Raw genomic sequence first — 27730 nt, 5'->3', positions numbered from 1 at the left:
CACAACCAATCCACCGTCTTCATCTCATTCCCATCCACCTTGTGCTCCACCGAGTCATCATCAGGTGTCCCCCCCCAATCAGGTCGCGTGGAACAGCCCAACCGGGGATATCTCCAAACGCAACCGATTACGTACGAAATTCTCAATCGCTCTCGGCTCTCGTTTCACCAGACGCCGTGAAATATCAGTGATTTCAACGCTAAAAAATATATATCACGTCTGTAACCGAATGTGTGTACGACAAAGGCAAATAATCCCAGTGCATGTGCATTCACTTTGATGAATCGAGTGACTTGGTTTGTTTTGACAGTGTTACAACATTGGAAACGGAATATATATTGTTCGTATGTTAGTGACTGAGTGAAATACATTTTCAAAGGGTTTTCCACGGGATTCCCATGGCCGCTGTGTGGAGTAGGTAAAAAAGGGGGAAAATAAACCGACTGCACCTTCCCCAAGGCGAGAAACGAGGCTGGAGTTTCTTTTTTCAGCGTGAAATGTACCTTTTCAAGTGAAAAGGACATAAAAAAGGGGGGAAAAACTTCAAAGTGATTTCTTCTCGATTCCTCGCCTTTTTTCACCCCATCTACCCTTTTACTTCCAGTCATTTTTCCCTCCGCACACCCCTTTCCCTCTGTTTACCGGCATCCAGTTGCTCGGGCTCGATTCGTCGGCGTTTTCGTCGAGTGTGTTTGCCGACGTCTCCAATTGCCCAGTTTCTATACCTGAATTATCAGTCCCAATTTCACCTGATATGATGGGATTCCCCGGGACATCATGAGGACGTCGCACCACTGATAAAGACAGAATCCCCCCAGTGATCTTATCCAGCCCCCTCCGGGGGGGGGCTCGTCTCCATCACCGACGGCGGGAAAATAAAGAAAAACAGAAAGTGGAGAGATAGATCATTTCAACTCCAGGAGCTTAGGTTTTTTTTTCTCCATTCTATTTACGATGTCGAATTACAGCATTCGAGCCGAGTGCATGAGCTCGATGGAAGAGGAGTGTCTTATAGAGAAGCGCAGGAGTACCGCGCTCAAGGAGTGCTCGGATTTGCTCAAACTTGAGGGATCGTCTAGGTACGGACGAGATGCTTTCAGGAAACTCTTTCAAGATGAGGTAATTCGTTATTTATCCTCTTTACCACCTTCTACCCCGTCTCAGTACTGCCTATCCACTCTTAAACAATCTCCATTAACCGGAATTAATGTGTGTAGACGTCTATGAATATGTGAGTGATAAAAGTAACGCAGACACTGAAACTTCGGATTTTTATTTCAAAGTGAAAAATGGGTCCTAAATTATGGGAAACTTTCTTTTCTTGAAGAAAGGTCAATAACTCTTGCGCCACTTGCACTGGAGCTCCAACAATTATTATTATTATTATAGCATGAATAATTTGCATAAAGAAAGAAACAAATATTTTAAAAATATTCCGGAGAGTGAATCAACTCGATTTCTCGACCAATTTCCAATCGAATCCCTTCATTGTTCCCTTCCACCCTCCAACCACTTCCCACCCCCCCAATCCCCCATCCGTGAAATCGATCACCCGTTCACAACCGAATCCAAAAATTAATCTGACAATTTAGCAAGTTGCTCAGGCCCCAGCTGACTTCACGCACTCTTTACGTACCCGAAAACATTCACTTTAGCCCTTAAGGACTTTATGTGGGTTTCGTGGGTGAGTTTCACCCTCCATCGAACCCCGAAACTTCGGCGTTTAGACTCCCACAAATTGCCAATAAAGAAAGAAAAAGCAAACGAGAGAGAGAGAGAGAGAAAGAGACAGAAAGGGAGAGAGAGAGAGAGGGGTGCTCCGGAAGGGGGTAGATGCATTTTGCAGTATCACACGAGTGGTGAGAGAGACAGAGAGACCCTGGTGAAGAGCATTGAAGGTCTTAGATAACGAACGCAAGTTGGTTTAGAGTTAAGTGGTAAAGGAGTGGAAGAGCAATTGGCGAGCAGCACTAGCCCCCCTACGGGCAATAGTCCTGCGGGCTTTGCTCGTTAAATAATAATCGATGAATCGTGATCCTGGTGAATGTGTTGGTTCACCTCGCACACGTATATATCGATGTACGAGAGGTGGATTTTGCCTTGGTTAAAGCGATAGGTACTCGGAGTTCTTGGCTTTTGGCGAGTCACTGGCACTAGCGTGTGTACGTGATCGGGTGTAGAGGGGGTGGAGGGGAGGGTGGAAGGGGGTGTTCGAGGAGAATCGCACTGAGGCGATCTATTCAGGGCTCCTGTTTGATCAAGGTACTGAATCGCCCGAAGCATTGAGACCTTGACGCCTCCAGCGTTTGCTGTATACGCTTTGCTGCACGATCGAAAGACCGCGAGTAAGTGGATTGGAAATGATGAGGGGGTTGAAGGGGGAGGGAGGGTGGGGGAAGAGTGTGCGGGGTCCACCCATAAGGATGTTCGACACCCTTTTAACTGGAATTCACCCGGAAGGGGAGGTTTTTTAAACACTGGCAGTCAATAGAAGGGAAAAAATTTCTGGCAGGAAAATATTTTTGAAAAATAACTCCGTTAGCCAATGAAATTGAAGAATGAAATTTAATTAGAAGGTTGGATCCCCTCTCCCTGTAGCGAAGTGTGAAATTGCCGACACGTGAGGTATTTATCGAATTACAAGTCGGGGGTGATAACAGTGGATTCTTAAATTTACACCGATTTTCTCGGTTATTTTTTCGTGATTTTTTAATCACTGACGAGTCACGTTTGCGATTAAATTTTTCTGTCGGTTTTTTGTTGGTGGGTATCAGTATTGTGGGGTCTGACGGGTGCGGTAATTATGTAAAGTCGCGACAGATTTCTCCCCTGATGAGTCAGTGGTGTTGGGTAACACGAGGTATTTATTTTTGGTGAGAGGAGGATCAGGTAAATCCGGTGAATATTCCGCTGAACTTTGCGGAGAACGTGTTTCATCACTTCGAAGGAATCGAACGTTTTTCAGGGTTTTCTCGGATGAGGGAAGAGCGCACATAAAATCGTGGCCTTAGGTTGAACCAAGTCATCATGACAAATGGCTAGTATTGTTTTTATTATTGCGGAGGAACAATTGTCAAGACCTTTTCAATTTTTTTGGGCGCCTCTTCTTGAAATTCCCACGGTTTTTTTTTAATTTTTGCTCTGCGCACAGGACAGCGTTCGGGAGATGTAATATATGGGATCGTAAATGAGATTCTTATGTATACAGTTGGGAAATGAAGTAATAAATAGGATATATGGAGTGGAGTGAAACCAGGATAATCGAATGATAATTGGACTGGCTCCGAGTGGACGTACGTAATTACACGGCCCTCTCCGCTTTTCGTTTTGAAAATGGAAACGACTCGTTCGAGTCGCGGGTATTATGCACGGATGAACTGACAGGTGTTTATGTCACGGTTTAAGAATGTAAAGACAAGATCACTGGTGTCTTGGAGAGGAGGTTTATGTCTGAGAAAGGGCGAAGAACCGAACAGAGAGATTGGCTTGCCGGACATGGCCATGGCATTGACCTGTTTCTCCATTGATCGTGTAAATACAATGTTTTGTGGTATGTTGATCATTAAAACAACACGTCGCAATGTGTTTAAAATAACGAACGCTGAACGATTAAATTTTTTCATGATTTTTTTGCGGAAAAAATATTGAGTCGTTCGTTTTGTGTTTTCTGATGATTCAAAATAATATTTTTCGTAACGAACACAAGCATTGGATTTAATCAAAATTAAATTATTGTGGGGATCATTTTTTGAAAGATGAAACAACTAAAAGAGTCCGATGGTAAATAAAATTTATACGATACTGCATTATTATTATTTTTATGTCTGAGTCGAAATGCAAGAAATTGAAAGATTCATTCCAACCATAAATAATTAAATTGAAAAAATAAAATACCTTATTTTTTTGCAAATAATCTGATGCTCGATTTGAATAAAATAGTTCGTATTCTTCGCGTAAAATCCACAATAAAAATCCAATTATTCTCAACGCCGTAAAATTTCATTCAAATTCAAATATTCTAGGGTATGAATGACATTCCCTCACACCTTGAATTATTTAATTCACTCTCGCAGAAACTGTAGCTTCATAATATAAACATAAGTGTATAACTCTTCCAAGAATCTCTTCCACACCAGCTCGTAAATCGTAGTACCCATATACACATATATATATATTTATAAATTACTATGTCAGACGTAACAGCCATAGCGAGGATCTGGAGCACAAGCCGATGATTCACTATTCAAAGTCAGTGTACTGTTGTTTATTTACCTCAAAACTTTTGCAGGTACTGTTGGAAAAATTATTCCGACTGTTCGATCAAGACGGCGATGGTGTTCTCAGGCAAGACGATTGGATTGAATTCCTCAAAGCGAGGCTTACGTGAGTATAACACCGACACCAGGTTCTTTTGTTCACCAAATTCATTCGCACTGTACAAACGATTTATTTTTATTTTCCGTCTGCTCGATTTTCATCTCATTTCGCCGGCTCTTCCTCGCCTTCTTCTGTCTCTATCGGCAGATTTATCGCTGTCACGTACGTGCGACACTGTGAACAATTTCCAAATACCTCTGATTCATTTTTTATTCGCAATTATTTACAGTAATTATCCTGTATTTTTAATTTTCTCGCTACATTCACAGGAATGAGAAGCAGACGGACTTCATTGATCAGATCGAGAGTGTCGCGTATGTACTGTGCGGTGAGGGACCGGTGAACTTTAATGACTTCAAGGGAATATTTCTGGCGAAGGGGGTGAGTTTCTAGTTATTAAATTAATCGGTGCTTGCAGTAATCATCAGAGCTTCCTCTAATGCAATTTGCACGTATCCGGTATTTTTAAAAATTGTGTTGTTTGTCGTTAGAGATCTGTTGGGGTCAGACTAGACTCGGCCTCATGAGAATCTGACAAATTAAATGTCAATTAAATTAATTATTTCCCTTAATCAAATTTTTTTTATTGCGTGTGTATATAATTCGGTTGTGTTTCCGTCGGTTTTCCGTAGTTTCTCATGTTTTCATCTTTTATCTCCCTGAAATTTAACAATCGCTTACGCCCCAGCTTTCAATATATTTCCGGGCGCTATTTTTCCAGTATTTTTGAAATTTTAAAACCTCTCACCGGATGTCCAGGTCATCGATAAATTATTCAGACTGCTGGAGCACGAGAATTTCGGCTCCATTTTACCCAGCCAAATAATGGAGTTCATCGCTGGCGTAAGTAATCCAAGGTAATAGAATATTGATGTACATCTGTCACCCCCTGTATTTATTAATTCGATAACAGTATTTTACAGCATCACATCCTTTACATTTTTCTTTTTTTTCATTTTCTATGTATTTCACACCGAATGAAACAAAAATAGATCCCGAGCTGGATTCGATAAAGGCAATCTGGAATGGCTGGAGAAGATCTTCAAGCAGACAGTTGGAAACGAGCAGGAAATACGTCGCGAGGAGTTCAAGAAAATCGTTATATCGAAAAACGTGAGGCAGTAAATTCTTGGTTATCTCTGGTGCTTTACTTCATGAGAGTAGAGATAAAAAAAAAGATTGAAAAAAAAAAGGACATATGCAACAATCTTTGAATAAAGCCATCTCCCTCTCACCCCCTCTCCCCCTCCCCACAAGATAAACTGAAGTGTATACACACACGTTTTCGTTCTGAATGTTCTCTTTTTTTTTTCCTCCCACACCAGCCTTTCTTCACGGAACGGGTATTTCAAATATTCGACAAGGACGACTCTGGTACGATATCACTCCAGGAGTTTCTAGATGCGATGCATCAATTTGCTGGTAAAACTCCGGACGACAAAATACGATTTCTCTTCAAGGTCTACGATATAGATGGTAAGGGGAATTTTATATCACCTGGATGTATCGACGATGCTCTCATGTCGTACAGAGGGGGTTATCGATGGTAATGCATTTAATGTTTATGTTTATCAATGGTGACTTTAGTTGCTACGGTAGATCGTTGACGGAGTGATGATGGAGGTTTTTTTATGGAGTGATTACAGGGGTGCGATGCGGGGAATATTTTTTCGATTATAAACAGAAGGTTTTTGATGTTAAATGGAAATTTTCGATTTTTTTGTTGTCTCGATCCTTTAGAATATCAATCGACATGTGGAGTATTCAATTTAGTCAACAATTTAGATTGTAAATTGCATTTTTTTCCACAATTCAATCTGGAGTGGGGACATTTTAATAAATTTTGTAATTAATCAGGATTAACCGGCATCATTAACTCACCAATTTCCCTAACTATTTTCCCCCCAATTTGTCTCCCCCATTATCGAATGGACACGTTGTAAACTAATGGCCTGAAACATTCTACATAAACCAGGTGACGGGTTGATTCAGCATCGGGAACTGGAGCACGTGATGAGGGCCTGCATGGAGGAGAATGGTATGAGATTCAGTGATGAACAGATTGAGGACTTAACGCTTGCCCTCTTCGAGGATGCGGATCAGGGTAACAGGGGTGCTATCACGTTTCAAGCGTTGAAGAAGCAGTTGGAGAAACACGAGGGTCTCCTCGAGAATCTATCAATCAGGTAAGATGAGACGAGGGATCAAGTGAGGGAGGGGTGAATGGGATCGTTATCGATCAATCGAAAGTGTTGGCTCCAACTCCCACTGACTTGGGTTTCCACCTCCTATCCACGATATCTGCGAATTAAATTTATCTTCATCTTCACTTCATCTCTTCGATTTTACGATTAACATGATTATTATTTTTCTCATGTCGGGTTTCGATTCTGTCTGGAAGTGCTTTATGAGCGTCAGACGTCTTTCATGACGGTGAATTGCGCCTGATTATCGGGAATTTATTGAGTTGTGGAATGCAGTGGTGAAGTGGGTAAACGAGATAAATTAATTCGATTTGAAAAGCGGTTTTTAAAATGGCCCAGTCGAATGGGGGGGTTTCATTTGCGAAAGACCAATTAGTCGGAAATTAGGAGACTATTAAATTCTGGTATTGCTTTCAACGGATGAAAATTCAAGACAGAAAGCACTTACAGAATTTTTAATGCATAAATTTTTTAGGAACCTTGAAATAGGTCTGGAAAAAATCTAGAGTAACTGCCAGTGGAATATAATTTTTCCGGACATTTTTTATTAAACAAACGAATCAAAAGGGAAAGGAAAATTGCGAAATCGTAATCCAGCGGTGAAAACAATATTAATTAAAATTTTTTTTCATTCAACTCAGCAATATTTTTGTCTTCATCCCCATGCGACCCCTTTCATGCGACTCTCCCATTTCGATGATTATCATTATCATGTCTGCAGTCTTCAAAGCTTTAGGGATGAAAGACATGCTCCATGTTGTTGAATTAAATCCGATAATTGGAAGGGTTGAGTTGCGAAATGCAATGGTGAAGTTGTAAAATGAGATAAAATAACTTGACTTCGAAGCCAGTTCTTTAAAGCGAAATCACAACAGAAGGGGAGCTTATAATTGAGGAAGTTAACGTGTCGACGTTGTTGAAACAACTCGTTTGGAATGAGACACCTCTTAAATCCTGTCATTATGTTGTACCATGATAACACAGCTGTCTTCATTCCCCCACTGTCCAGCAGACAAAAAATATCAAATTAAATTGCTATTGATTTCCAAGACTCCAGTGAAAAAAAAATTGTTCCCTCAATCAAATGGTTTTTTGACAAAAACTTCAAGCGAATTTTCCACTCAATTAATAATAATTTCCCAGAATCCAATTAACGTGATTAATGCTCTCTTCATTCCTCTTTCAATTCCTGCAGTCAGCATGATTTTAGAGGTGTCACATGCCCTTCAGATAAATCTGATAATAGGGGAGGTTTGACATCTGGAATTCATCTGCGAAGTGGTAGAACGAAGTAAGACAACTCGACTTCGAAGTCAGCTTTTCTAGGGGAAATCGGCGCACAATGGGAACTTATAATTGAGGAAGTGAAGGTGTTGACGGTCTCTGGAAAATTCCAAGTAATTTCCAGAAATTTTTGTAAAAATCCCAAGAGGTTTTACCTCTCTATTGGATTTTTTAACAACCGACGGAATTTTCGCAGAAATTTCTCTGCGTTCATGTAACACATTCCCATTTCATTTGCGATCACTCCCAATTTTCAAGTCCATTTCACCTCGCAGTCTCCTGTATTAGAACATAATTTAATCGAATGAACTCCCACGCAGTATAGATCGCTGGATGGTACCACCGAAGCCGCCGCAATCAGACCGCACGGTATTGGCTTTTCTCCGCTCACTGAGGCCATATCAATTCACAAAACCATATTTGAAAAATAATTACGTTCTCATGTGCTTCCTGATGATGTTTTTCCTCATTAACGTCGCCCTCTTCGTCTCGAGGTTGTACCAGTATCGTCACGCTGGGGGTTTGGTGATGATAGCCAGAGCCTGTGGTAAGTCATCTCACCAAAAAATGGGATTTCTCTAAATGTACGAACCGCCCACTTTGACAGGATTTTTTTTTGACAGGTCAGTGCTTGAACTTTGACTGCACCTTTATTCTCGTCCTCATGCTTCGCCAGTGCATAACGTTCCTACGAACCCACGGATTCAGCTCGATTCTCCCTCTCGATCACAACATTTATCTCCACAAAATGGTCGGAATGACGATTGGAATATTGAGTATTGTTCACACCGTCGCTCATCTGCTGAATTTTGGTATGAAATCGTTATATCGAGTTCAATTTAACACGAGAAGTGCGGGGATGAGATAAGTCAACACGTTTGAAGTATTTCAATAGAAAATTCTAGCGCATTCCCGGAGGAATTCCATTCGAATCCCCACTGGCGATGCCATCAATTCGATTTCGATTTCGTGTGAAAATTTTAATCGAAAAATTTGACGAGAACATATTTATTCAGGAAATTATTATTTTTCCACAGATTTTCACTTTCCAATGGATAACTAAAAATATTCGGGCGGGTTCCACTCAATTAAAATTTATTTTCCTTCTCTTGCCGCTGGTAAATACCATAAAAATTGAAACAAATATTGAAATCGATGGGGAAAGTAAAAAACCATGTCCGGAATACGTTTCGTGGAAAAATGAAAAACTCGTCTAATTTTTATTGTGCGGATATTAATTATGATATTTTTGTTATGATCCGCAGGGATGTTTGTAATCAACGATGAAGTATTGAATAGTTCCCACTACTCGATGTCAGAGTGGCTATTGACGAGTCGTCCAGGTCTCTTTGGTTTAGTAGGTGGTGGAGCTAATCCCACTGGCATAGCCTTGATCATGATTCTGTTTGTAATGTCACTTTGCTCAATGCCTTTCGTCAGACGCGGTGGATCCTTTGAGGTAAAATTACACGTCTCTATTTTTTAATTGGATGTAGGAAAAAAAATATCAGATCAAGAGGAGACGGTACACATCAAAGGGGAAGATTTCCAAACGTTAAATGAGTGAAACGGTCGGAAATTAACATTTTTTTTCCTCTCATGTGCTTCTCCACCATATATATCTATATAATATGATATGAAAATTTGATGAAATGACTGGATAATAAAAGTTGACCGACTCAAAGGGGAAATTCCTGGTAATGAACGAAACTCATAACAACGAGCTTTATTTTTTCATTGAAAACTAGATATTCTACTGGTCACATGTTCTGTACATACCATTCTGGATTCTCCTGATATTCCACGGTCCGAACTTTTGGAAATGGTTTGTTCTGCCCGGCACAATATACATCGCAGAACGTGTTCGTCGTTTGATGTGGTTACGTTTGGAGCGGGGTAAAACCTACATCAGTTCGGGTTTACTGCTACCGTCGAGGGTAACTCACCTCGTAATCAAACGACCTCAAAATTTGGATTTTCATCCGGGCGACTACGTCTTTGTGAATATACCTGTCATTGCCAAGTACGAGTGGCATCCATTCACCATCAGCAGTGCCCCGGAACAAGAAGGTGAGTATGAGTTCGCCCTCTGATTCCATCGGAGCAACATCTCACCCCCCTAACCATAGCATTAGTTTATTTTCACTCTCAAAATATTTTCCCTGAATTTTTTTTCTTCCCAACATTCGCGTTCTTTTTCTTCCACTCCCAATTTTTCTATTTCACTTTTCCTCGTTTTCTCCTCCCCCGTGTACGGGGGTTTCACTCACAAAACCCTTGCGATGCCACTTTAAAAGTTCCCTCTTACAAGTTCTCTACAGAGGAAAACGTTGGTGTTGGGGGATAGAAAACGACGAACGCCGGGTAAAAGGGATGAGCGGAATGGTGAGTGAGGGGTGAAAGGGGGGGGGAGGGAAGGGGGTAAAACTTTTACCCCAAGGGTGGATTGAAAACGTACATTCTCAAGCAGCAGCCGGCAGGTGTTAAGATTTCTTTTTCTGATGTTGAGGGAGCAGTGCCAGGGAGACGAAGGGATGGAGGGAAAATCGAAAAGTTCACGGTTATGCGGGTGGGGTCAGCGAATTAAAAAGTCAGATCTAACAAGACTTGTTAGAATACCGAAGTTGGTAAAGCGCTTGCTGGGTGGGGAGAATGGCAAATTTTATTAGTTATTTCTTTTTTAATGAGTACGTGAATTTTTTCTCCTGTCTCAGTTAAAAAATATTTTTTCCCCCAGCATTTGAAGGGCTCTCGTTATTATTATTTTTAGAGTACATGTGGCTGCACATAAGGGCTGTTGGCGAATGGACCAACAGTCTGTATTCATATTTTGAGAGAAAACAACTGAAGCTGGAGCGCGGCGATGTGATTCCCATTGAGAATTGCAGTGCGGAAATACTGAGAAAACCACTGTGAGTTTAACTGAAGATTATCTGTGCAAATATTTCCATATAACTATTTGCACTGATATAACGTGAATATTCTTGTAGAATTACTGAAGCTAAACCAACACCAACATCAACAGTGATCGTCGTGAGGGAGAGGGAGGAGAATTCCCTTGGGAATTCACGTGGCCTCGATAACCCTCACTTCGTTCCGGACAGTGGAAAGACTTCTTCGAGTCCCAGCATCAACTCACCCACGTCCCATCTGTCCGATCCTGAACGTAAGGAGAATTGAAATGAGCGGTTGGGAGTTTTCCGATATTTTCTCATATCATTTATTGAGATTATTGGCTGGAGTGAAAATATTGATGATTTTTATTTTTGAGGGGGTGAATTGAATGCCTCGGATATTCACATGTAGTGGGTTAAATCTTAAATGAAGAATGAAAATATTTTTTCCCATAAGATTTATGGGGCGGAGTAAAATTTGAAATCTGAATTTTGAAATTTTTCGGCGTAAATGGAAGTGGTTTTCAATTATTTCATGAATTTTTTTTGGAAAGGAGATTTTCTTTATTTTATCTGGACAATTGATTATCGAAGAGGAAAATGCGTTATTCAGACCGGGCTCTTAAGGTTTAAATAATAAAATCATTTTTGCATGTCTAATGGATTCACATCTATCAATAAATTAATCAGAAGAAGTAGAGCTTTCTATAAATAAAGGCTGTGGAAGGAACTTCTGAAATATTTTCGGACTTTCACTGACAATTAATACCGCATGAGATGGTGCATTATCGGTGCAATTAACCATATAATAAGTTATTTAATTCCTCGGGAAAATAATCGAATAGAAAGTTGTCAAAAAATTTTCCTCTCTCTCTCCCGATGATTAAAACAATCGAGATTAATTTTCGAAAGGGTAGGGTGATCAGCCTTTGACCCATTTCACTTAAAAGCTTCACAAGAACATAAACTTATCGTCGAAAATCTTCAATTTTGGGACCTCCGACCCAAATTAGTTGTGCAGAGGCAAAAAATGGTACCTTCAGACCTTAAAATGCCACCAATTCTCCCTTTCAAAAGCACAAGTTGAAGACGACTGCCATAATTGCTCGTCTCCTGACTAGTTATCCATCCACCAAATCCACGATTTCAGGAACAACTCCAGAAGCTCGAGCATTTACACGAGATAGAAAGCTGAGGCAGCTCCTTCTCGGCAACAAGATGCCGTTGGAGAAGTCATTCTCGATGCCTGACATGCAGACCAAGCACAAGAAGAGAGAGCGAGTGAGAGCGTAAGTTCTGAATAAACAAAAAAAAATTTTTTTTTTTATTCTCTCTCTCTCTGGTTGAATCAAGTACCAATTCCACGCGACCCGTTTTTTTCCGGCTATCTCTTTGCAGTCCATCCAAACCTCATTAAAACTTTAACTCAATTTGTCGGTGTTTGTACAAACTCCATTAAATTATATATAAAACGAGGGCAGTTTGTTAAATAGCCTGGTCACTGTGATTTCAACTTGAGAGAACTTGTGTTTTTCTTTGCTCGCAGTCTTCGCGATTACATGAGATCCGAGTCGGAGAGGAGCTTTAATGAGGTGCAGATACGTCGAGCGAGGCTTAAATCACTTGGAACTGCCTATTTAAGTCCCCAGAATAAATCACTAGCACAGAGCTTTCGATACATGAGGACAAAACCCACGATTATAGCGTTTAAAACACCGAGTTTGGAGGAGAATGTGCAAAATACACCAACAAATTCAGGTACACGAATGACAGGATAATAATATAATTTATTTTTCTAAAAATTAAAAATTAAAAAAGTCTGTCAGTGATTTTAATCGATGGATAATTAACGAAAGGCTTTATGTTCGGGGTAATCGTGCGCATTTGGATCCTCGTACCTCCACTGTGTTTAAAGTTGTTAAAATTAAGCTGAAATTATTATTTTCATGATATTAAACCCTCGAGTCGGGGGAGAACGGCGCTATCTATCATACGCGCTGGCTAGATAACTCGATTATTCAAATAATCCTTGCTTGTAATATTGTGAAAGTTTGTTTACGCGTAATCAGCTAATTTGCAATTAAATGTTGGAAATTTGATATTCATGGTTTTACCCAGTCGTAATGGTATAATTGTTGGTAAAGAAAGTTTTTGATAAGCCACTTTAATCCACTCACTTCCCGAGCCATTATGAAGTGTCTATTCAGTAGTCGGTAAATAGATTAATTGTTTTGTTAATTCAGTTTCGACGTTCACGGTGGGACAAAGAGTGTCACAGGGTGAAACACTCACGGTAGCTGTTGAAGAGGGTAGAATTGGGGAAACGTTTGCTACGATTGGACGGAAGAAGAGTAACACATTGGACACTGAGAGTCAATTTTCATCTCATCCCTCCGTGAACTATCCCGTTGGCAAACCACTCGAGGTAAACTTTTTTTTTTTACATCTTGACGATTTTTTTACTTACTCAGTTACTTTGTCTTATTTCATTCTCTTCTCACACCACTGCAGGAGAACTTTTCCAACATTTTACACCCCTAAATTCTCACATTTTCCACCTGGCCCATTCTTCTTTAGTTTTATTATGTGTATTTATCTTTTATCTCGGTCTATATGGAAATTCTACTCCACTTTTTACGACAACGAACTTTCCAGTCGCTCTCGTGTATTTGGAAATATTCTTCGGTGCTTCTGATTTTGAATTTGAGGGGGAATTTCTTTATTGGGGAATCGTAAATTCGACGAGCTTAGGAAAGAGTTGAGAGGATACGGGGGAACGTAATAAAAAAAATTAATGGGGAAAGAAGAGATCAGTTCAATAGTTGACTTCAACTATTTTTACTGAGGCTCTCACCTCACTGAAAAATTTTGGTGTCTCACTTGTTGTCAAACCATAAAAACAAGCGGTCCATTCACCCTACGAACCCGAGAAAAAATTACGAATTTTATGCCGAGGAAATTCTGGAAAAAATTTGTAGCGATATTTCGTGTGCGCTAAATTCCGACCCTCATTTTCTACCAATAAAAAAAAATCCCCTCATTTTCCCTGAATAAAAAATGATCATCATCCACTGCCTGAATAACCCCCCGTCGAATCTCCTTCAATTTAATCAAGTCTCTTTATTTTTTCACCCACCATAAATGTAAATGTCGTCCCACACACTTTTCCCATACCCTCGCACTCAACATTCCTCCACTTATGGTTGAAGATATTCCTGGATGGTCCTTATGGTGCACCCTCGAGTCACATCTTTCAGGCTCAACACGCTGTGCTAATCGCCACGGGAATCGGAGTCACGCCTTTTGCCTCTATTCTCCAGTCGATAATGCACAGGTACTGGAAGGCGAGGCACACCTGCCCCAAGTGCCAATTCTCATGGGCAAGTGAGATACCCACAACGGTCATGAAGCTGAGAAAGGTACTTGAAAAGCAGGCGTAATAGCCATTAACTTTTATTTCATTCAAAGGACAAGAGCTTGAAAAAAAAAAAGCTCTCATTCTACCCCTGAAATACCACTTTATTCATTTCCCCCTTTACGATAATCCCTCATCTCTTTAACGCCCTCGTTTCTCTCTCCCTCACTTGAAAGGTCGATTTCTTCTGGATAAATCGTGACCAACGTTCATTCGAGTGGTTCGTAAATCTCCTCTCCCAGTTGGAGATAGAGCAGGCAGAATTGGGCGCTACAATGGAGAGATTCTTGGAGATGCACATGTACATAACCAGTGCCCTGCAGAAGAACGACATGAAAGCTGTTGGACTCCAGCTGGCGATGGATCTACTTCACGAGAGGGAGAAGAGGGACCTGATAACTGGCCTGAAAACCCGCACCAATGCTGGCAGGCCCAACTGGGACAAAGTATTTAAACAGCTGGATGATCGTAAAAAGGGAAAGGTGACGGTGTTCTACTGTGGCCCACCCCAACTCGGTAGAATTTTGCGATACAAGTGCGATCAGTTTGGATTTAACTTCAGGAAGGAAACGTTTTAGATGAAATGCCCTGAGAAAAAAATTATTTTTGATAAATATTCATTTACCCGGTTTATTTTCAATTGTATTTTTCCAGGAGAGAAACGATCAGTGGAAATTACCGTGCCCGATCAGCCGCGGAGTCACTCAATGGGGAGAATATAATTTTGAAAAAATAATTAGTATCCTGGGGTAAATAAATATCTTGGGAAAGTAATTTTTTCTCAGCCCACGATAATTGTGTCATTAGTCGGAGCTGGGGAGCTCCAAATCGTGTGAAAAATTTAACGACTGCAAAAATCTATTTAATGTGACTGATGTGAGATATCACCGGCTCCATCAGTATGGGGGACAGAGATTGTCCATTGATAATCCGTCGATTAATAATCACTGGCCGTACACCAGATAGGCATAGGACACATCACGCCCGCTTGGATTGGTGGGCAATGTGTCTCTGTGTGTGGGCTTGAAACCCAATCGATTGCGCAAATGGTGCAAGAGCAAACAAGAAGATATTCCCGTGCGACACATCATGTCTGTGGTGCGTCAAAGGACACCCTCAGGACATTCATGGCCGGATGTATATGCGGATTTATGTTATGCTGATGTAGATGCATAAAAGTGTTGCTGGAAGGGGTGGGGGGGGGGAAAAAAAAGGCCACGTGAAAAATCACCTTTTGCTAGGTGAGAGATTCGTTTGAAGACAACGCATGACAAATGACGAGTGCAGTGAGTTTATTGTCATGTTTTTGCTAACTCAAAGCCCATGTGTCTTGTGGATTTTTTTTTTTCGCCTCGAGCATTTGTTCACCGCTTGTTTTTACGGATTTTCTCGCGCATTTAATCACTTACAGGGGTGAAACACACTGCAGTCACGTCCGACAAATTTCATTTGAGTGGTTTTTATGCATTGGACACACGTTTTATTTTCCACCACTTTTCAATTCACTGGACAACTCACGGGTATTCGATCAGCGTATTCAACTGTATCTCTTTGCCATTTAGTTTTAACTTTGGTGAAAGAAAAAAAATAATATGGTCTTTATAATGGGCGGGATGGCATTGGCGCTTTCATTATCTCCTTCACGATTTTACGAGATAATTTATGTTCAGTACTGTCGAATTGCCCTGGGGAAAATAAATTTTACGGAGATATTGGAGTTCAGATTCGAGAAGGGAGTTGAAGAATAAAGAGGGAAAAAAGGAATTTCGAAACGTTCACCATAAAGACAGAAATGGGGTGCAAGCGGGGATCCTGTCACGCGATAGGACGATTAAAGTTTCTGGAAAGAAAAAAGTTGTTGCCTTTTTTTTTTTCTTGAGCAACGAAATGGAAAAGAATATGGAAAGCTGAAAAAATCGTTGACGTATGGCGTAACGGACTGTCTGTTTGGAGATAAAAAAATTTTTATTGTAATTCTTTTTATGTTCATCCGCGGTTTTGGATGGGGAGGGGGTGGTTTAACGACATTTCATGTTGAGAGCCCGGTGTACCTTGTTTAATATCACAAGGTGCAGGAGGACGAGGTGAAAGTCAGGGTAATGAGCGCCGATGGCTGTCATATATGACTGCGGTGTGACGCGCGGATTGAACTAATTGGCTACCAGTTATGGGCAAGAACGAGCTGGAATTGTTTCAAGGGAAGAGTTGAAAATTAAAGCGATGAGAGGGTTTTTTAACATTGCGACAGAGGGTTTTTTAATGTAAAAGAGAATGAGATGTTATTATTTATTTATACGAAGGAAAATAAAAATGTTTTTTAATGGATAATAGTTTACCAGTATCAGAGAATTGGGTGGTGAAAAATTTTCATTATTCTTACCGTCAATAATAAACCTGAACTAATTTTTTACTATGCAAAGAATGGATAATGACCATTAAAAATTCAGATTACTTTTATCCTGACTAATAGAGTTGAAATTTTTTTTTTATGACAGTGGTTAATGGAAAGTAGAATAATTTAGATTACCCTCATCATTTATGCTGGAGTTAATTGCTTAATTGATTCCCTGGAAGCCAATAAAATCGACCCTCAGAACGGAGAATTCGGTGATAATTTTATAAAATATTTGAGTCGATTTGAATCATCCACATTGCACCCTTTTTGGATACCTCTTGAGGGGAACTCCTGCCTTGAGTCGTGAACGTAGGGACCTGTTGTCCCCATTCGATCAGTGTGATAGTAAAACAGAATCCTGCTGTATCGACCGGACGTACGACCGGGGTTTCCCAGGGTTTTCTGAATAGGTTTTGCTGGAAAGGACAAGTTGAGAAGAGGTTTCTTCTCGATTTTGGACTGAACACGTCTCGTTCTCCTGACAAAAATTTAAATAATAAATAGAGAAGTAAATAAATTATTCCAATACATGATTTTGTCAATCGAAGTGTTTCTCACCGGTTTTCTTGATTCAAACCCACCCTCATTATCGTTTCAAAGTCTTCATAACCCTTGAGATTTCGTGCATGAACCAGATTGTCAAAAGAATCATCAAAATCCGGACTTGACGTTCAGTCATAGCTCAGTGATGCAAATTCTCTTTTCCTGGTTGAGAATTAAATTCATTACGTTTGTTCTCATGCTTCGCGAGTCAATATATTTATACACAAGACAATTTTTTCTCGTTCAGGAGAGGGCGAGGACAGGTCCGTAATTTTTTTTCAACTCACAATCGTAGATCTTATTTTGTTTTTTATTTATTTGTTTGTACGGGATTTTCCTTCATACAAATAAAAATATAGGAAATTTATAGAGGTAGCCTTTATCGAGTGAATCAAATTAATTCTGGAGCACACAATTCCGTGCTGTTCTCCCTGATAATAATCAAAACGCCGGGGAAAAATTCATTCAGACGTCCAGCGCAGAATTGTTTTTTCAATTACAGCATTTTTTTTTTTTTAACTTGGGAGTATTCCTAATGAACATTGTCTCCTATTTCCTTAATTATACTTCACCTTCGGCGATTAAGTCGCCAATACTCATAATGTGTCCTTCAATATCGATTTAAGGATATCTAGACTGAGCATAAAATTCGAAATCGAAATGGCAAAAAAACCGATCACAGAACAGTTTAACTTTAACTTTTTCAATTAAAAAAATATGAGATCGGTACCTTAATTATTCTTGCACTTCCATTAACATGTTAACATTCAATTTGATTGTATCGCTATTTCTGGCGATATATATCGTTTTATGTGGATTACTATGAGATGATATTCGTCATGTTTCTTCTCAATTCTGTTTTCGATTTTAGTCTAGTTTTAAGGAAGACATTAAATAATTGGAATGCTGATATCATGGAACATTATTTTTCTATCAATAGACAATGGCCATTAATTCTCAATGCACTGGGGTTTCATCTTACTCCCCATCATCTCATAACTGAAAATTGCGAGGATTAACTTCCAAAATGAATAATTTCCCCCACCGAAGCCAATAATTAATTTAATTTCGATATTCTCTCATTTTCCTGAAGAAAATGTCTGGAATCGCATGAAACGCGAACATATAATAATACTATCGAGATTATTAATATAAAAAATACATACCCCCCCTCTTATTTCAATTCAAACGAATTGTAAAGCCTGAAAAAAAAAATAAAACAAAATTGGAGCGTGCCAATGCCCTCCACATGAATAACGTAGGGCTTAAAAGCCCTGGCGAATTCCCCTTGGATTATCGTGAAAAGACCGAGCTCATTCGCACCGAAAAATGAATATTATCAAAACCCCTTTATATCACCTCTACCGTAAATTGGAAAAACTCAATTGTACTGAAATCCGATGCAGCAGCTTAATTCAAATTTCGATGAAACACATTTCTATCGTTATCGCAACATTGAGGGGATTATTATCATGAAAATACTCAAACACTTAGCCCTTCAATATTAGTAAATTCCAGCACCACCGCCGGTCCCAAATTCTATTATTTCCGGGCCGAATCCGATAGAATTTTCATACGATATCTGAGGCGATTTCAACGATGTCAATAGTTCCATTGAGATCACGGATCAGAACCTAGTAATCCACCTCACCGGTGCTTAACTTCATGATTTCAGAAGGTCCCAGACCCTCGTTACACGATAAAATTTATAATTTCTCGTTAGATGTTAACATAGAGGCCTGATCACAGTGCGTTATGGTAAATTCACATGGGCCTTGTAGCCAGGGCTCACCATCAATTTGTACTGCATAAGACTCGATCAATTTAATCTGCAAAATAATATTCCATTTAGAGTAATTAATCACAAGCAGTTTGTCATTCAAGTTATTCCCAAAAGGTTGATTTGGAGTGACAGGGGTGGGACAAGGGGGAAGTACTATTATTACCTTGACCGTATGGGCTTGGCCCAATCGATGCGGTTTGGAGACACCCATTTGCAACTGAGCAATGTGAAAAGATGAATAAATAGCACACACTTCCAGCATTCCATCGTTGATGCTCTGCTCACTGAATTTTGCATTTCCTGTTGGCGAACAAAAAAGTGCGACATTTAGCTGGTGAAAATTATTGGAATTATCAATTGCCCATTGCACTCACCCTCGAGCCCAAGCTCCCACAGTTTTACTCCAGCCCCCCACGAGGGGATGTTCAGAATGACAATACTCTCAATCGATGGTAAATTTATTTGTTCACCGTCTAGATAGACTTCAATTCGCTTGTCGAGGTGTTTGCATCGTCTTCCTATTACTTGTTGTGTACCAAAGCCCAGGTACAATAACTGGAAATCGATAGATTGATGAATAATACAATGGGTAACCGGAATATGAGATGGGATATTTTTTCTGGAGATTTATCTGATGAGTATTGGGAATCCCAGGGGATATTGGGAGCGCTTCATTGTTAATAAAAAATACGGAAAAAAATGGAAATCGTGGAATGGAAAATCTGGGGCAGGAAAGGAGCCATTGGAGGGAGATAAAAATTCCGGAGAAAGTCAGAAATGAGTTAATTCATCTTTTTTTACCACTGCTCTAGTCAGTTGAATTTATCATATGATCCAGTCAAGGGAACAAGACCTTGACTGGATCATATGATAAATTCATCCGGTTCATCTGAGTCGTACCTTATTGAATATCCTGTGGCTGCAGATGTAGAATTTGCTCTCCCTCATTCGATGGAAATTCAATGCTATCTGAGCATCGACGCCCACACTCAAGTAATTATACATAAACATTCCCTGCTGTTCACCACGAAAACCGAGACCAGGACTCTCGGAATTCATCGACACCGCCCACCTGTGAGATTCAGTTACACATGTACATCCATTCTCCCTCTGGCATTCAATAAATATCAATCATTCGGTGAATTAAACGGCACAAAAACCGGAATTCTGTGGATGTATACCTGTCAAGTTTGACCGAATGGGCTGTCTGAATGCGTTGCAAAATATCTGTCAGTTCGAACTTTGGATTGGGCTCCTTTCCCCAACCCAGAACACGAGACAAATCGTTCCCCGTGCCCAGTGGCAATATTGCAACCGATGGAGTTGCCTGAAAGAATGACTCGTGAGACGTTAAAATGACAAATGGAAAATTACCATAATTTTTGGAAGTGAAATAAATATCTTTATCAAAAATACCACACGGTGAAATACTCTGAAAAATAACTTTCACAGAAATAGCACAATTTCTTTCTGTCACCTTCAATTTTAATTTGTGAATAGCATTCAGAAGCCAAGCGACAGTTCCATCGCCCCCGGCCACTAGAAAATTACAGGGTTTGTCCTCCAGCAATTGACACCACTCCAGAGCAGCAACTGGATCACGATTCGAGAGATCAAAAACTTGTATGGGATTAAGTAGACGTCGAAACAGGGAAAGTATCTCCGCCCCATCATTATTCCCAGCTTTTCTATTTGCTGGAAAATTCACATCAAATGGGGTGTTATTTTCTGAAGGGGTTGGGAGACAGTGGAGTTTGGGTAGTAAAATATTTCAATGTCTGTGGATTTACCGACGACGATGAGGGGTGTCCAGTCCGGCCATGCTGGTGGAATAATCGAACGTAATTCAAGATGTTTCTGTCCTGCCTTTGGTTTGTCAGAAACATCCAGACTATATGGGGGTATTATCATCGATTGAAACTTCCCAAAAAGACATATATGCTGTGGAAATTATTTGTTTCAATTGTGGGAACGTTTGTGGCACGTGAACGTCGGTGAACACTTGGAAATATATTTTTTTTACTGTTTCTATGTTCACTCCGTACGAAAAAGCGATTTTCCCTTTATTCGATAACAAATAATAAAATAAAAATCCCTCGCCAGCAAATATCACATTTTGCGTTAAAAATGTAAACAATAAACCTAAATGAACATGAAATATCCTCGCGAGTTTCTCAATCATTTTTTTTTCATATAATAATACCAAATGATAAACAGTATCATCATAATATTTAATTAATCAATCCAGAGGGCGGATGTGCTCAAAATAATCTGCACGTAAACTCTCATAACTTCATTACATATTATAATCCTGACATTCATTCGAAACTTCATTGCACCCCCGAACGGAAATTGTTAATTAAAAAAATTATCGATTTTGAGTGCTCCAGTTTCTATTTAATCATCTGTAGAACCCGGAAATAATGATCTTTGTTATGCTGCTAAAATAATGTAAAGTAACTCAATATAATTTCAATCTGTAAAATACAATTACCATATCGTTTTTATTTTTACATTCATCATGAGCATAGCATTGACACCAACAGCAGGACCAGTGAATTAATGCCGACGCCGTACCGCACTTCGTATGACAAAATTCGCAGATCGCACGCGCTGGGAGATTTCCTTGAGAGTCAAACAATAATTAGATTAATCCTCTGTACGATCCAACTCGTCAAACTGACATACCCGAATTTACATAGAAAATGAAAAATAGTTCTACCCTTAATCCAGTGGTGCAACATCGGCTGATCGTTGGGCAACGTAGTGGCTTTGCACTTGAACTTCTTCTCCGCTAATTTTATGCAACGAGCATCCACATAGATTCCGCAAGAGTCACACACAATAGCACCCGCAGGTATAAGCAGTAATTCGCAGATGTTGCAGTAATATGTCTTCGAATAATATATCGTGTGAGAAATCTTCGAAGAGAAATTTACAGCGGAAATTATTCTATCCGAAGTGTACGGAGGAATTTTCGTTTCGATTCTCTTCTACTCTGCCTCAACAAATTCTTAACTTGCGGTACAAATATTGTGAACAAAGTGAGAGTGTGAATTAAAAATCTGAAAATATCATTCAGACAGTCATTTGATAATTAATTTATAGCCAATGAACTTTGTGAATGGGCTTCCAATACCACGCGTTCAATAACTCCCCTGTCAATGAATTTCTACTAATGTGATTTATTTATATAAAGTCATTTAAATAATTTTCGAATAGAATCATATAATAATAATTTCGAGCCTCGGTGGATATTTTAAAATCTACCTGGATACTTGTACAACTGAAGTTCATCCAGTTATGATTTGACACAATATCTCCAGCGGGGATGGACGAATCCTTCATGATATACTTCAGCAGACTCATTACTATCCCATAAATTAGTAACAGGATGCCTAGTGTAACGACAATAGCACACAACAGAGGCACCCACGTCGAGCATGATTCCATTTCTCTAAAAGTACAAAATTTATTTTCAAATTGACTTCCCAGCAGTAAAATAAGATATAACATTAAAGTAAAAATACCAACGACCATTACCTGGTCTGGCTGAGTTAAAATGGACTCTCCTGATTGCTCTCAGGTCCACTTAAAAGAATCTGAATAATTTTGGAGGAAAGAAATGCATTTATGATTTTACCTGTACTAAATTCACATCTCAACTGTTCATCACTATAATTTTATTAAATTCCCCCGATTCTCCTTGCCATCTATAATTCTGATGTGCAAATGCAGCTTTCGAAGTTTCTAATCAACTTTATAATCCAATCAGTTATTCACTAGTGTGGAGTTGAGAGTTTATATTCACTTGAATAGAGAAAATTAAGGTAAATCAATATTGGTAATGTTGTTGCATTTGAATGTGCCTCAGTTCCAAATGCTTTTTCGTTATTAGATAGTTACACATACACCACACCGATGAATCGATCGGCTGCTTCCACTCACATGTACGATAATTTCGCATTTCGCATGCGCAGTTGAGGTTTACCCAGTTGTTATCAAATAAATAAATAATTCAAAACGAAGACAATGCATTACACTCGTTAATTTCTTTTATTCATTTCATACTTCACATATTTCCCTTTACATATGTGAACAATTAATCCTGTACAAATGCTCAGCATGAGAATTTTTTTCCTCATTAATTATCATTGTTTTTTGCTCCATTTTCAAGTACAAAACATTTTGAGAGATCAATTTACGGTTTTCTTTGACTTGAGGATGTGTAAAACTTAACTTACGGGTGAATTGATATCGCTTACAGCTGTCATGCCACGCTCACACATAAATAATAATGCGAAGGTTTTTTGATTTTTAAAAAATCTTAAAATTAAAGTCTTCGTTGAAAAAGCTACTTTGCTTATTCCATCGGCGGGCGAATAAAAAAATCATGAGTAAAAAAATGATTCATTGAGTATCTTGAAGAATATAAATAGTACGACATAAGGCGTAACACATCTCCCATTAATTATATGTTCGATTCTTTATCGAAGTGGTAAGACAGGACGAGTTGATTGAAGGGAACTTGCACGAACTTTTCTCTCTTCGCTTTTCTGATTTGGACATGCTAATTTTTTTTCAAATCAACTTATCGCAGTTTACATTTCACAACTGCATAGATCGTCATGCAAGTTCCCTATCCCCTTCACCATTTTCTCATGAGTTGGCAAACTCCAATTGCTAGAAACCCACATTTAATTATTTACTAATTCTAGTTATTATTTAATTAGCAACTATTATTTCGTCAACTGTGTAGTACAGTCAGTCAGAGTTTTTCCCATTACCTGAGGAATATAACAAAAATTATCTATGGAAAACATGAGGTCATTCATACAAACCGTGTCAGGGACTTAATCCCATCGATTCTACGCCTGGAAAATAAATGAACTGATCCCGAAATAAAAATACCTGAACTCATCCTATTTCACCACTTCACAAGTACACTGAGTTCCACATATAGACGAAGCCCTGTCACTGCACTCCACCAGGAGACAACAGACGTTTAATATTTAATATCTCCTTTAACAGAATTTCTGTCCCATTGTAGAGACCGCCTCAATCGCATTTCTTTAAAATTATATACAAGAATGTCTGAACAGTACGTAAAGCCTTGATATGTTAATCTAATATTACTGAAAAATTTAAATTCTAGAATTGTATAGTTTAGGCAGTTGAGTTCTCTCTCGATGCTAAAATAATCTGATTTCCCACGAATATCGTCAGTTTGCTGAAATACTTTGGCCGTCACTTACACCAAGCGCTCATTTGTGCTCCCACGGTTATTTCGTGGATCATACTATACATAGTCTCTCATAACTATTTCAGCTTGGAATGTAAATGCACATCTGCAAAACACTGGCTCCTTACAATTAATATAAATATTCAGCTGTTAATTGTAATTATTTAAACATACAGCGGCTTATATGAAAAATATTTTCTTCATGTACTAGTCTGTGCATTTTAATCTCAATTTTTCATCTCTCAGCAAATATTACAGCTACATTAATATGTATTCAATTGTACATATATCAAAGGCATAGTACGGCATTGATAGTTGGCTTCCTATCAGAAAATACCGCCCACTGAGAGGAGAAAATCTGTCTCGAACGAATCTTATTTGAATAAAAAAATTGTGGGTTGAAATTTTTTGTAATAAAAATCCTCAGACGTTCAAAATTTCGTTAAAAAACAAGCAATTTCACGTACAATTTTTTAGTTTCAAATCAGACCGATTCCAGAACCCGATTGCTTCTCCCCCAGTTCAATTACAGATATTAAATACTAAATGATCCAGTAATTATTGTTTTTCCATTTATAAAACCTTCATACCTATCTACTGAATCTCTCGAGACGCGATTATCTGTCATATCGCCCGACGATTAACCCCCCAAAATACCTGACCCAAGTGGGAAAAAAATTCTCGAATCTACTCCATTAACGCAATTATAAAACTATAATTGACAACATCGCACCTCACACAGACGTTTCCGAATTTAATCTCAGGAGGAATTTATTGGATTTCGGATGTGCCAGTTGCTCAGTGAGACTGAAATGTGGCAATCTGTACGCAGTACAGAGCAATGCAACCTCCCCTTGACGTAATTGAAATTCACAGCCCTGTGACAGCGATCTCGATGGTAATTCACCCTCGCAAACGAGTGCCCAATGATGTGACTTTCTCTGCCGTTCTTTCTCATTGGAGAGTACAGGGCTGGCAGTGAAGAAAGGCTCGAGGAATGCCTTGGGTGCAGCATCCTGTGCCAGACACCTCGCCAAACGTCCCAGTATCGATTCAACCGAGTGCCTCGGCTGCTGCCTAGTCACCCTCAGATATTTCTGAAGAGCACGTGCCATCGATGGAAATACAGCCTGTGCAGCCTCCATGGGATCCATTGGTCCTGGATTTGGTGCCAATTCTGCCTCTGAATGCAGCCTCTTGATGTGAGCAAATGCCTCCTCAGCTGCTGTTATCAGTCTCGCTCGTCTCTTCCTCACTCGCCTCTCGTAGTCGTGCTCCTCGTAGAATCTCTCATTGTGAGATGAGTCCCTCCTTCGTGCCTGGGCTGCCAAGACAGCTCTGTCACCGCCACCTCGTTGGGGTGTTGGTGGTGCATTTGCATTAACACCAGCATCGACGTCGTAGAATTTGAAACTCGACTGCTTTCGACCGGATTTCGACACTGGGAGACGATCCAGGTACGGATTGTAAACTGGAAATTCAGTGTAGTACTTCTCCAACACCAGTACTGCTGCTCGTTGGATTGACAGGTCACCTATCGCATAGGACCGTGACTCGCCGTCTGGTGATCTTACCACTTTGATGTAGAATGTCGGCTGGAGGTGTCGAATTTCGATCAACAGAACTGCCACGTAATGGATGAAGAGGAGAGTGTCCACAAATGTACCAGCGTAATTCACTAGACTTTTGTACTCTGTTATCTCACCATTCGCCGCCGTTTTTGCACTCTCCGTTACCTGGAATTTTCGGGATGCAATTAGTTGGAATATTATTGGGGGGATATTTTTAGAAATTGGGGGAAGTGCATTCTGGTGTTTTAACGGTTCGGAGCAGTCGGATCGTGACGTTTGGGTGGCAGTAATGAATAGGTTGAGAGATTGAAATTAGAATTCACTTCCTGATGGGGTATCGAGGAAAAGTTGACAGATTTGTAAATTCTAGTTGTATTTCCATTTGATGGATTTATGGGAATTACGTCCGTTATATTTGATATTCATCGGGAATTGGCCGATAATTAGAAGTGGCTTATCTCGGTTTATCACTTCTCGAGTGAATTGTGGGGAAAAATGACTAAGGAATACCTGCACAACGTAGAATAGCCAATAAGAGCAAATGCAGAGTAATGTCAGCACGAGTACTCCTGCCCTGAATAGAAAAACCCTGGGCATCGTGGCATTCCTAGGCCTCAGAAAAATAGCCCAGCTCCCAATCGCCAGTAGAAGTAATTTAAAAGCCAAACCGAGCAATTGTCCCTTGCACTCGGCATTGCACGATAAAAGCTGCAGTCTTTGTTGCATCGTTAGGACCGTTGACGAGGCTGGAAAGAAGCCCAATTTTGGCAGTACAACCATTGCAATTGGACTCAGAAAGGCACCGATACCGAGTGCTGCTGCGACAACAGGCGCCAAGTATCTATTGCAGGTAAAATTAAATGCTCCGTCTGTTTCAATCGGCCAGTGACTGACATCTTCTGTTGATTCTGACCGATCAGATGTATTTCCAGTCACGGCGGTTGTATTCTCACCCCAATTCTCGTCTTGGGGGAGAATTTGTACTTCGATAACCTCTTGCCCCACATTTTCTACACTATTCACACGAACATTTACGGTTGTTTGGAAGGGCGCCATTTCACAGGAGTCGAAGGTCGGCCTTTCCTTACGCTGACTTCGATTGTTCCTGCTGAAAGAAGAGATTTATGACCGTTAGCAGCTTTTCCATTAAGCGTGGAATTCGTGTACATGTTATGATTTTTTTTTCTCTTTTAATGCATTAATATCGTCATCTCTGTCTCCATTTAATTCTCAGCTTCTGGGCAATTTATAATTAATTAAGATTACTGAACTATCGTGCAAATTCTTGCCACCACATTTGACAAAAAATGTCAATGTCTCCATCAAAAATTCTCGTGTGACAATTACCTGGAATTTCGGTGAGAATGTTGCCTATGATGCTGTGTCTTATTACTATGTGACCGATAATGTTTCGATGAACTCCTACTGTGGTGGCTGTGGCTATGCTCGCTAGCCCCTGACTTTATGCTCTCTGTCTCCATACCACAGCATTGGCTACCTCAATATTACCCCAAAACATTCCCTCCAGGCTGAATACAAACCACGAGCTCATGTACTGACATAACAAACTAAGAGTCCATGCTGGCTGGTAAAACCATTGAAAAATCCTCGTCAGCTGGTGAACCTCCAGATGAGGCACCTTCCTGGCATAGTGTATGCTCAACTGGTCGACCTTTCCGGTGCTCGATTTCCCCCTCTTGTAGCTTTCAACACCAAAAACCCAAACTACTCATCACCGTGCACCATCACCAAGGAAATTCCCTCCACTAGGACATCAGGGACAACCCCACTAACCACTCTGCTGACAATGGAGAGCGGTTCATTTTTGTTTTACAATTGCAATTAAAAAAAAAACAGACGCCGACACGCCTCACATTTACGACCGTCAGTCACCCCCTTTAGGATTCCTCTCATAATTCTCATCGAGGGGACGACCGGTGGAGTAACAGAGAAGGGAGAGAAAAAACGTGAGACCTAGGGGATTCTTGGGACCTTAAGGCGAGTCCACGTACCTCAAATTCC

At 39.9% G+C, this 27730-nt stretch overlaps 5 protein-coding genes across 10 annotated transcripts in view; 1 reads left to right on the top strand and 4 right to left on the bottom strand.

Annotated features, from left to right (window-relative positions):
• LOC135169613 (chaoptin-like) overlaps positions 1 to 4665 on the bottom strand; it is a 29038-nt gene extending 24373 nt beyond the window's left edge. For both annotated transcript variants that reach the window (XM_064134758.1, XM_064134759.1), the window contains exon 1: positions 4273 to 4665. The gene's annotated coding sequence lies outside the window, so the exon portion shown is untranslated. The remainder of the gene's footprint in view (positions 1 to 4272) is intronic.
• Nox (NADPH oxidase) lies at positions 99 to 16496 on the top strand. Of its 4 annotated transcripts, none has more exons than XM_064134762.1 (18): positions 99 to 1119; positions 4289 to 4383; positions 4647 to 4758; positions 5137 to 5234; positions 5370 to 5490; positions 5703 to 5853; positions 6353 to 6563; positions 8186 to 8412; positions 8489 to 8677; positions 9131 to 9324; positions 9614 to 9935; positions 10636 to 10777; positions 10856 to 11031; positions 11910 to 12048; positions 12306 to 12517; positions 13003 to 13184; positions 13969 to 14178; positions 14351 to 16496. In XM_064134762.1, exons 1-18 carry the CDS (start codon positions 955 to 957, stop codon positions 14750 to 14752), a joined length of 3348 nt encoding a protein of 1115 aa, XP_063990832.1. In that variant the 5' UTR covers positions 99 to 954; the 3' UTR covers positions 14753 to 16496. The 4 variants fall into 4 exon arrangements, with proteins under 4 accessions (XP_063990832.1, XP_063990833.1, XP_063990834.1 ...); XM_064134763.1 differs by lacking the exon at positions 99 to 1119 and adding an exon at positions 2841 to 3531; XM_064134764.1 differs by lacking the exon at positions 99 to 1119 and adding an exon at positions 3751 to 3780 and having other exon boundaries at positions 14351 to 16495.
• Positions 16497 to 16764: 268 nt separating this feature from the next.
• LOC135169623 (uncharacterized) lies at positions 16765 to 17240 on the bottom strand. The gene is made up of 2 exons (XM_064134783.1): positions 17128 to 17240; positions 16765 to 17047 (listed from the first exon to the last, which is right to left on the bottom strand). The coding sequence occupies exons 1-2, from the start codon at positions 17154 to 17156 to the stop codon at positions 16765 to 16767; spliced, it is 312 nt and encodes a 103-aa protein (XP_063990853.1). The 5' UTR covers positions 17157 to 17240.
• A 175-nt stretch (positions 17241 to 17415) lies between these two features.
• Positions 17416 to 22808, bottom strand: LOC135169621 (diacylglycerol kinase epsilon). Of its 2 annotated transcripts, none has more exons than XM_064134777.1 (11): positions 22439 to 22808; positions 22166 to 22352; positions 21618 to 21816; positions 21390 to 21520; positions 20686 to 20836; positions 20373 to 20590; positions 20077 to 20222; positions 19796 to 19967; positions 19270 to 19450; positions 19059 to 19195; positions 17416 to 18941 (listed from the first exon to the last, which is right to left on the bottom strand). In XM_064134777.1, exons 2-11 carry the CDS (start codon positions 22346 to 22348, stop codon positions 18819 to 18821), a joined length of 1641 nt encoding a protein of 546 aa, XP_063990847.1. In that variant the 5' UTR covers positions 22349 to 22352; positions 22439 to 22808; the 3' UTR covers positions 17416 to 18818. The 2 variants fall into 2 exon arrangements, with proteins under 2 accessions (XP_063990847.1, XP_063990848.1); XM_064134778.1 differs by having other exon boundaries at positions 21618 to 21789.
• Positions 22809 to 22928: 120 nt separating this feature from the next.
• LOC135169619 (vang-like protein 1) lies at positions 22929 to 27714 on the bottom strand. The gene is made up of 3 exons (XM_064134775.1): positions 27056 to 27714; positions 26219 to 26816; positions 22929 to 25873 (listed from the first exon to the last, which is right to left on the bottom strand). Exons 1-3 carry the CDS (start codon positions 27187 to 27189, stop codon positions 24872 to 24874), a joined length of 1734 nt encoding a protein of 577 aa, XP_063990845.1. The 5' UTR covers positions 27190 to 27714; the 3' UTR covers positions 22929 to 24871.
• Positions 27715 to 27730: the final 16 nt, after the last annotated feature.

This window comes from Diachasmimorpha longicaudata, chromosome 15 (assembly GCF_034640455.1).
Source record: "Diachasmimorpha longicaudata isolate KC_UGA_2023 chromosome 15, iyDiaLong2, whole genome shotgun sequence".
NCBI classification, from domain to species: Eukaryota; Metazoa; Arthropoda; class Insecta; order Hymenoptera; family Braconidae; genus Diachasmimorpha; species Diachasmimorpha longicaudata.
Note: the sequence above shows the minus strand (reverse complement) of the source record. Positions and strands in the feature narration are given on the sequence as shown.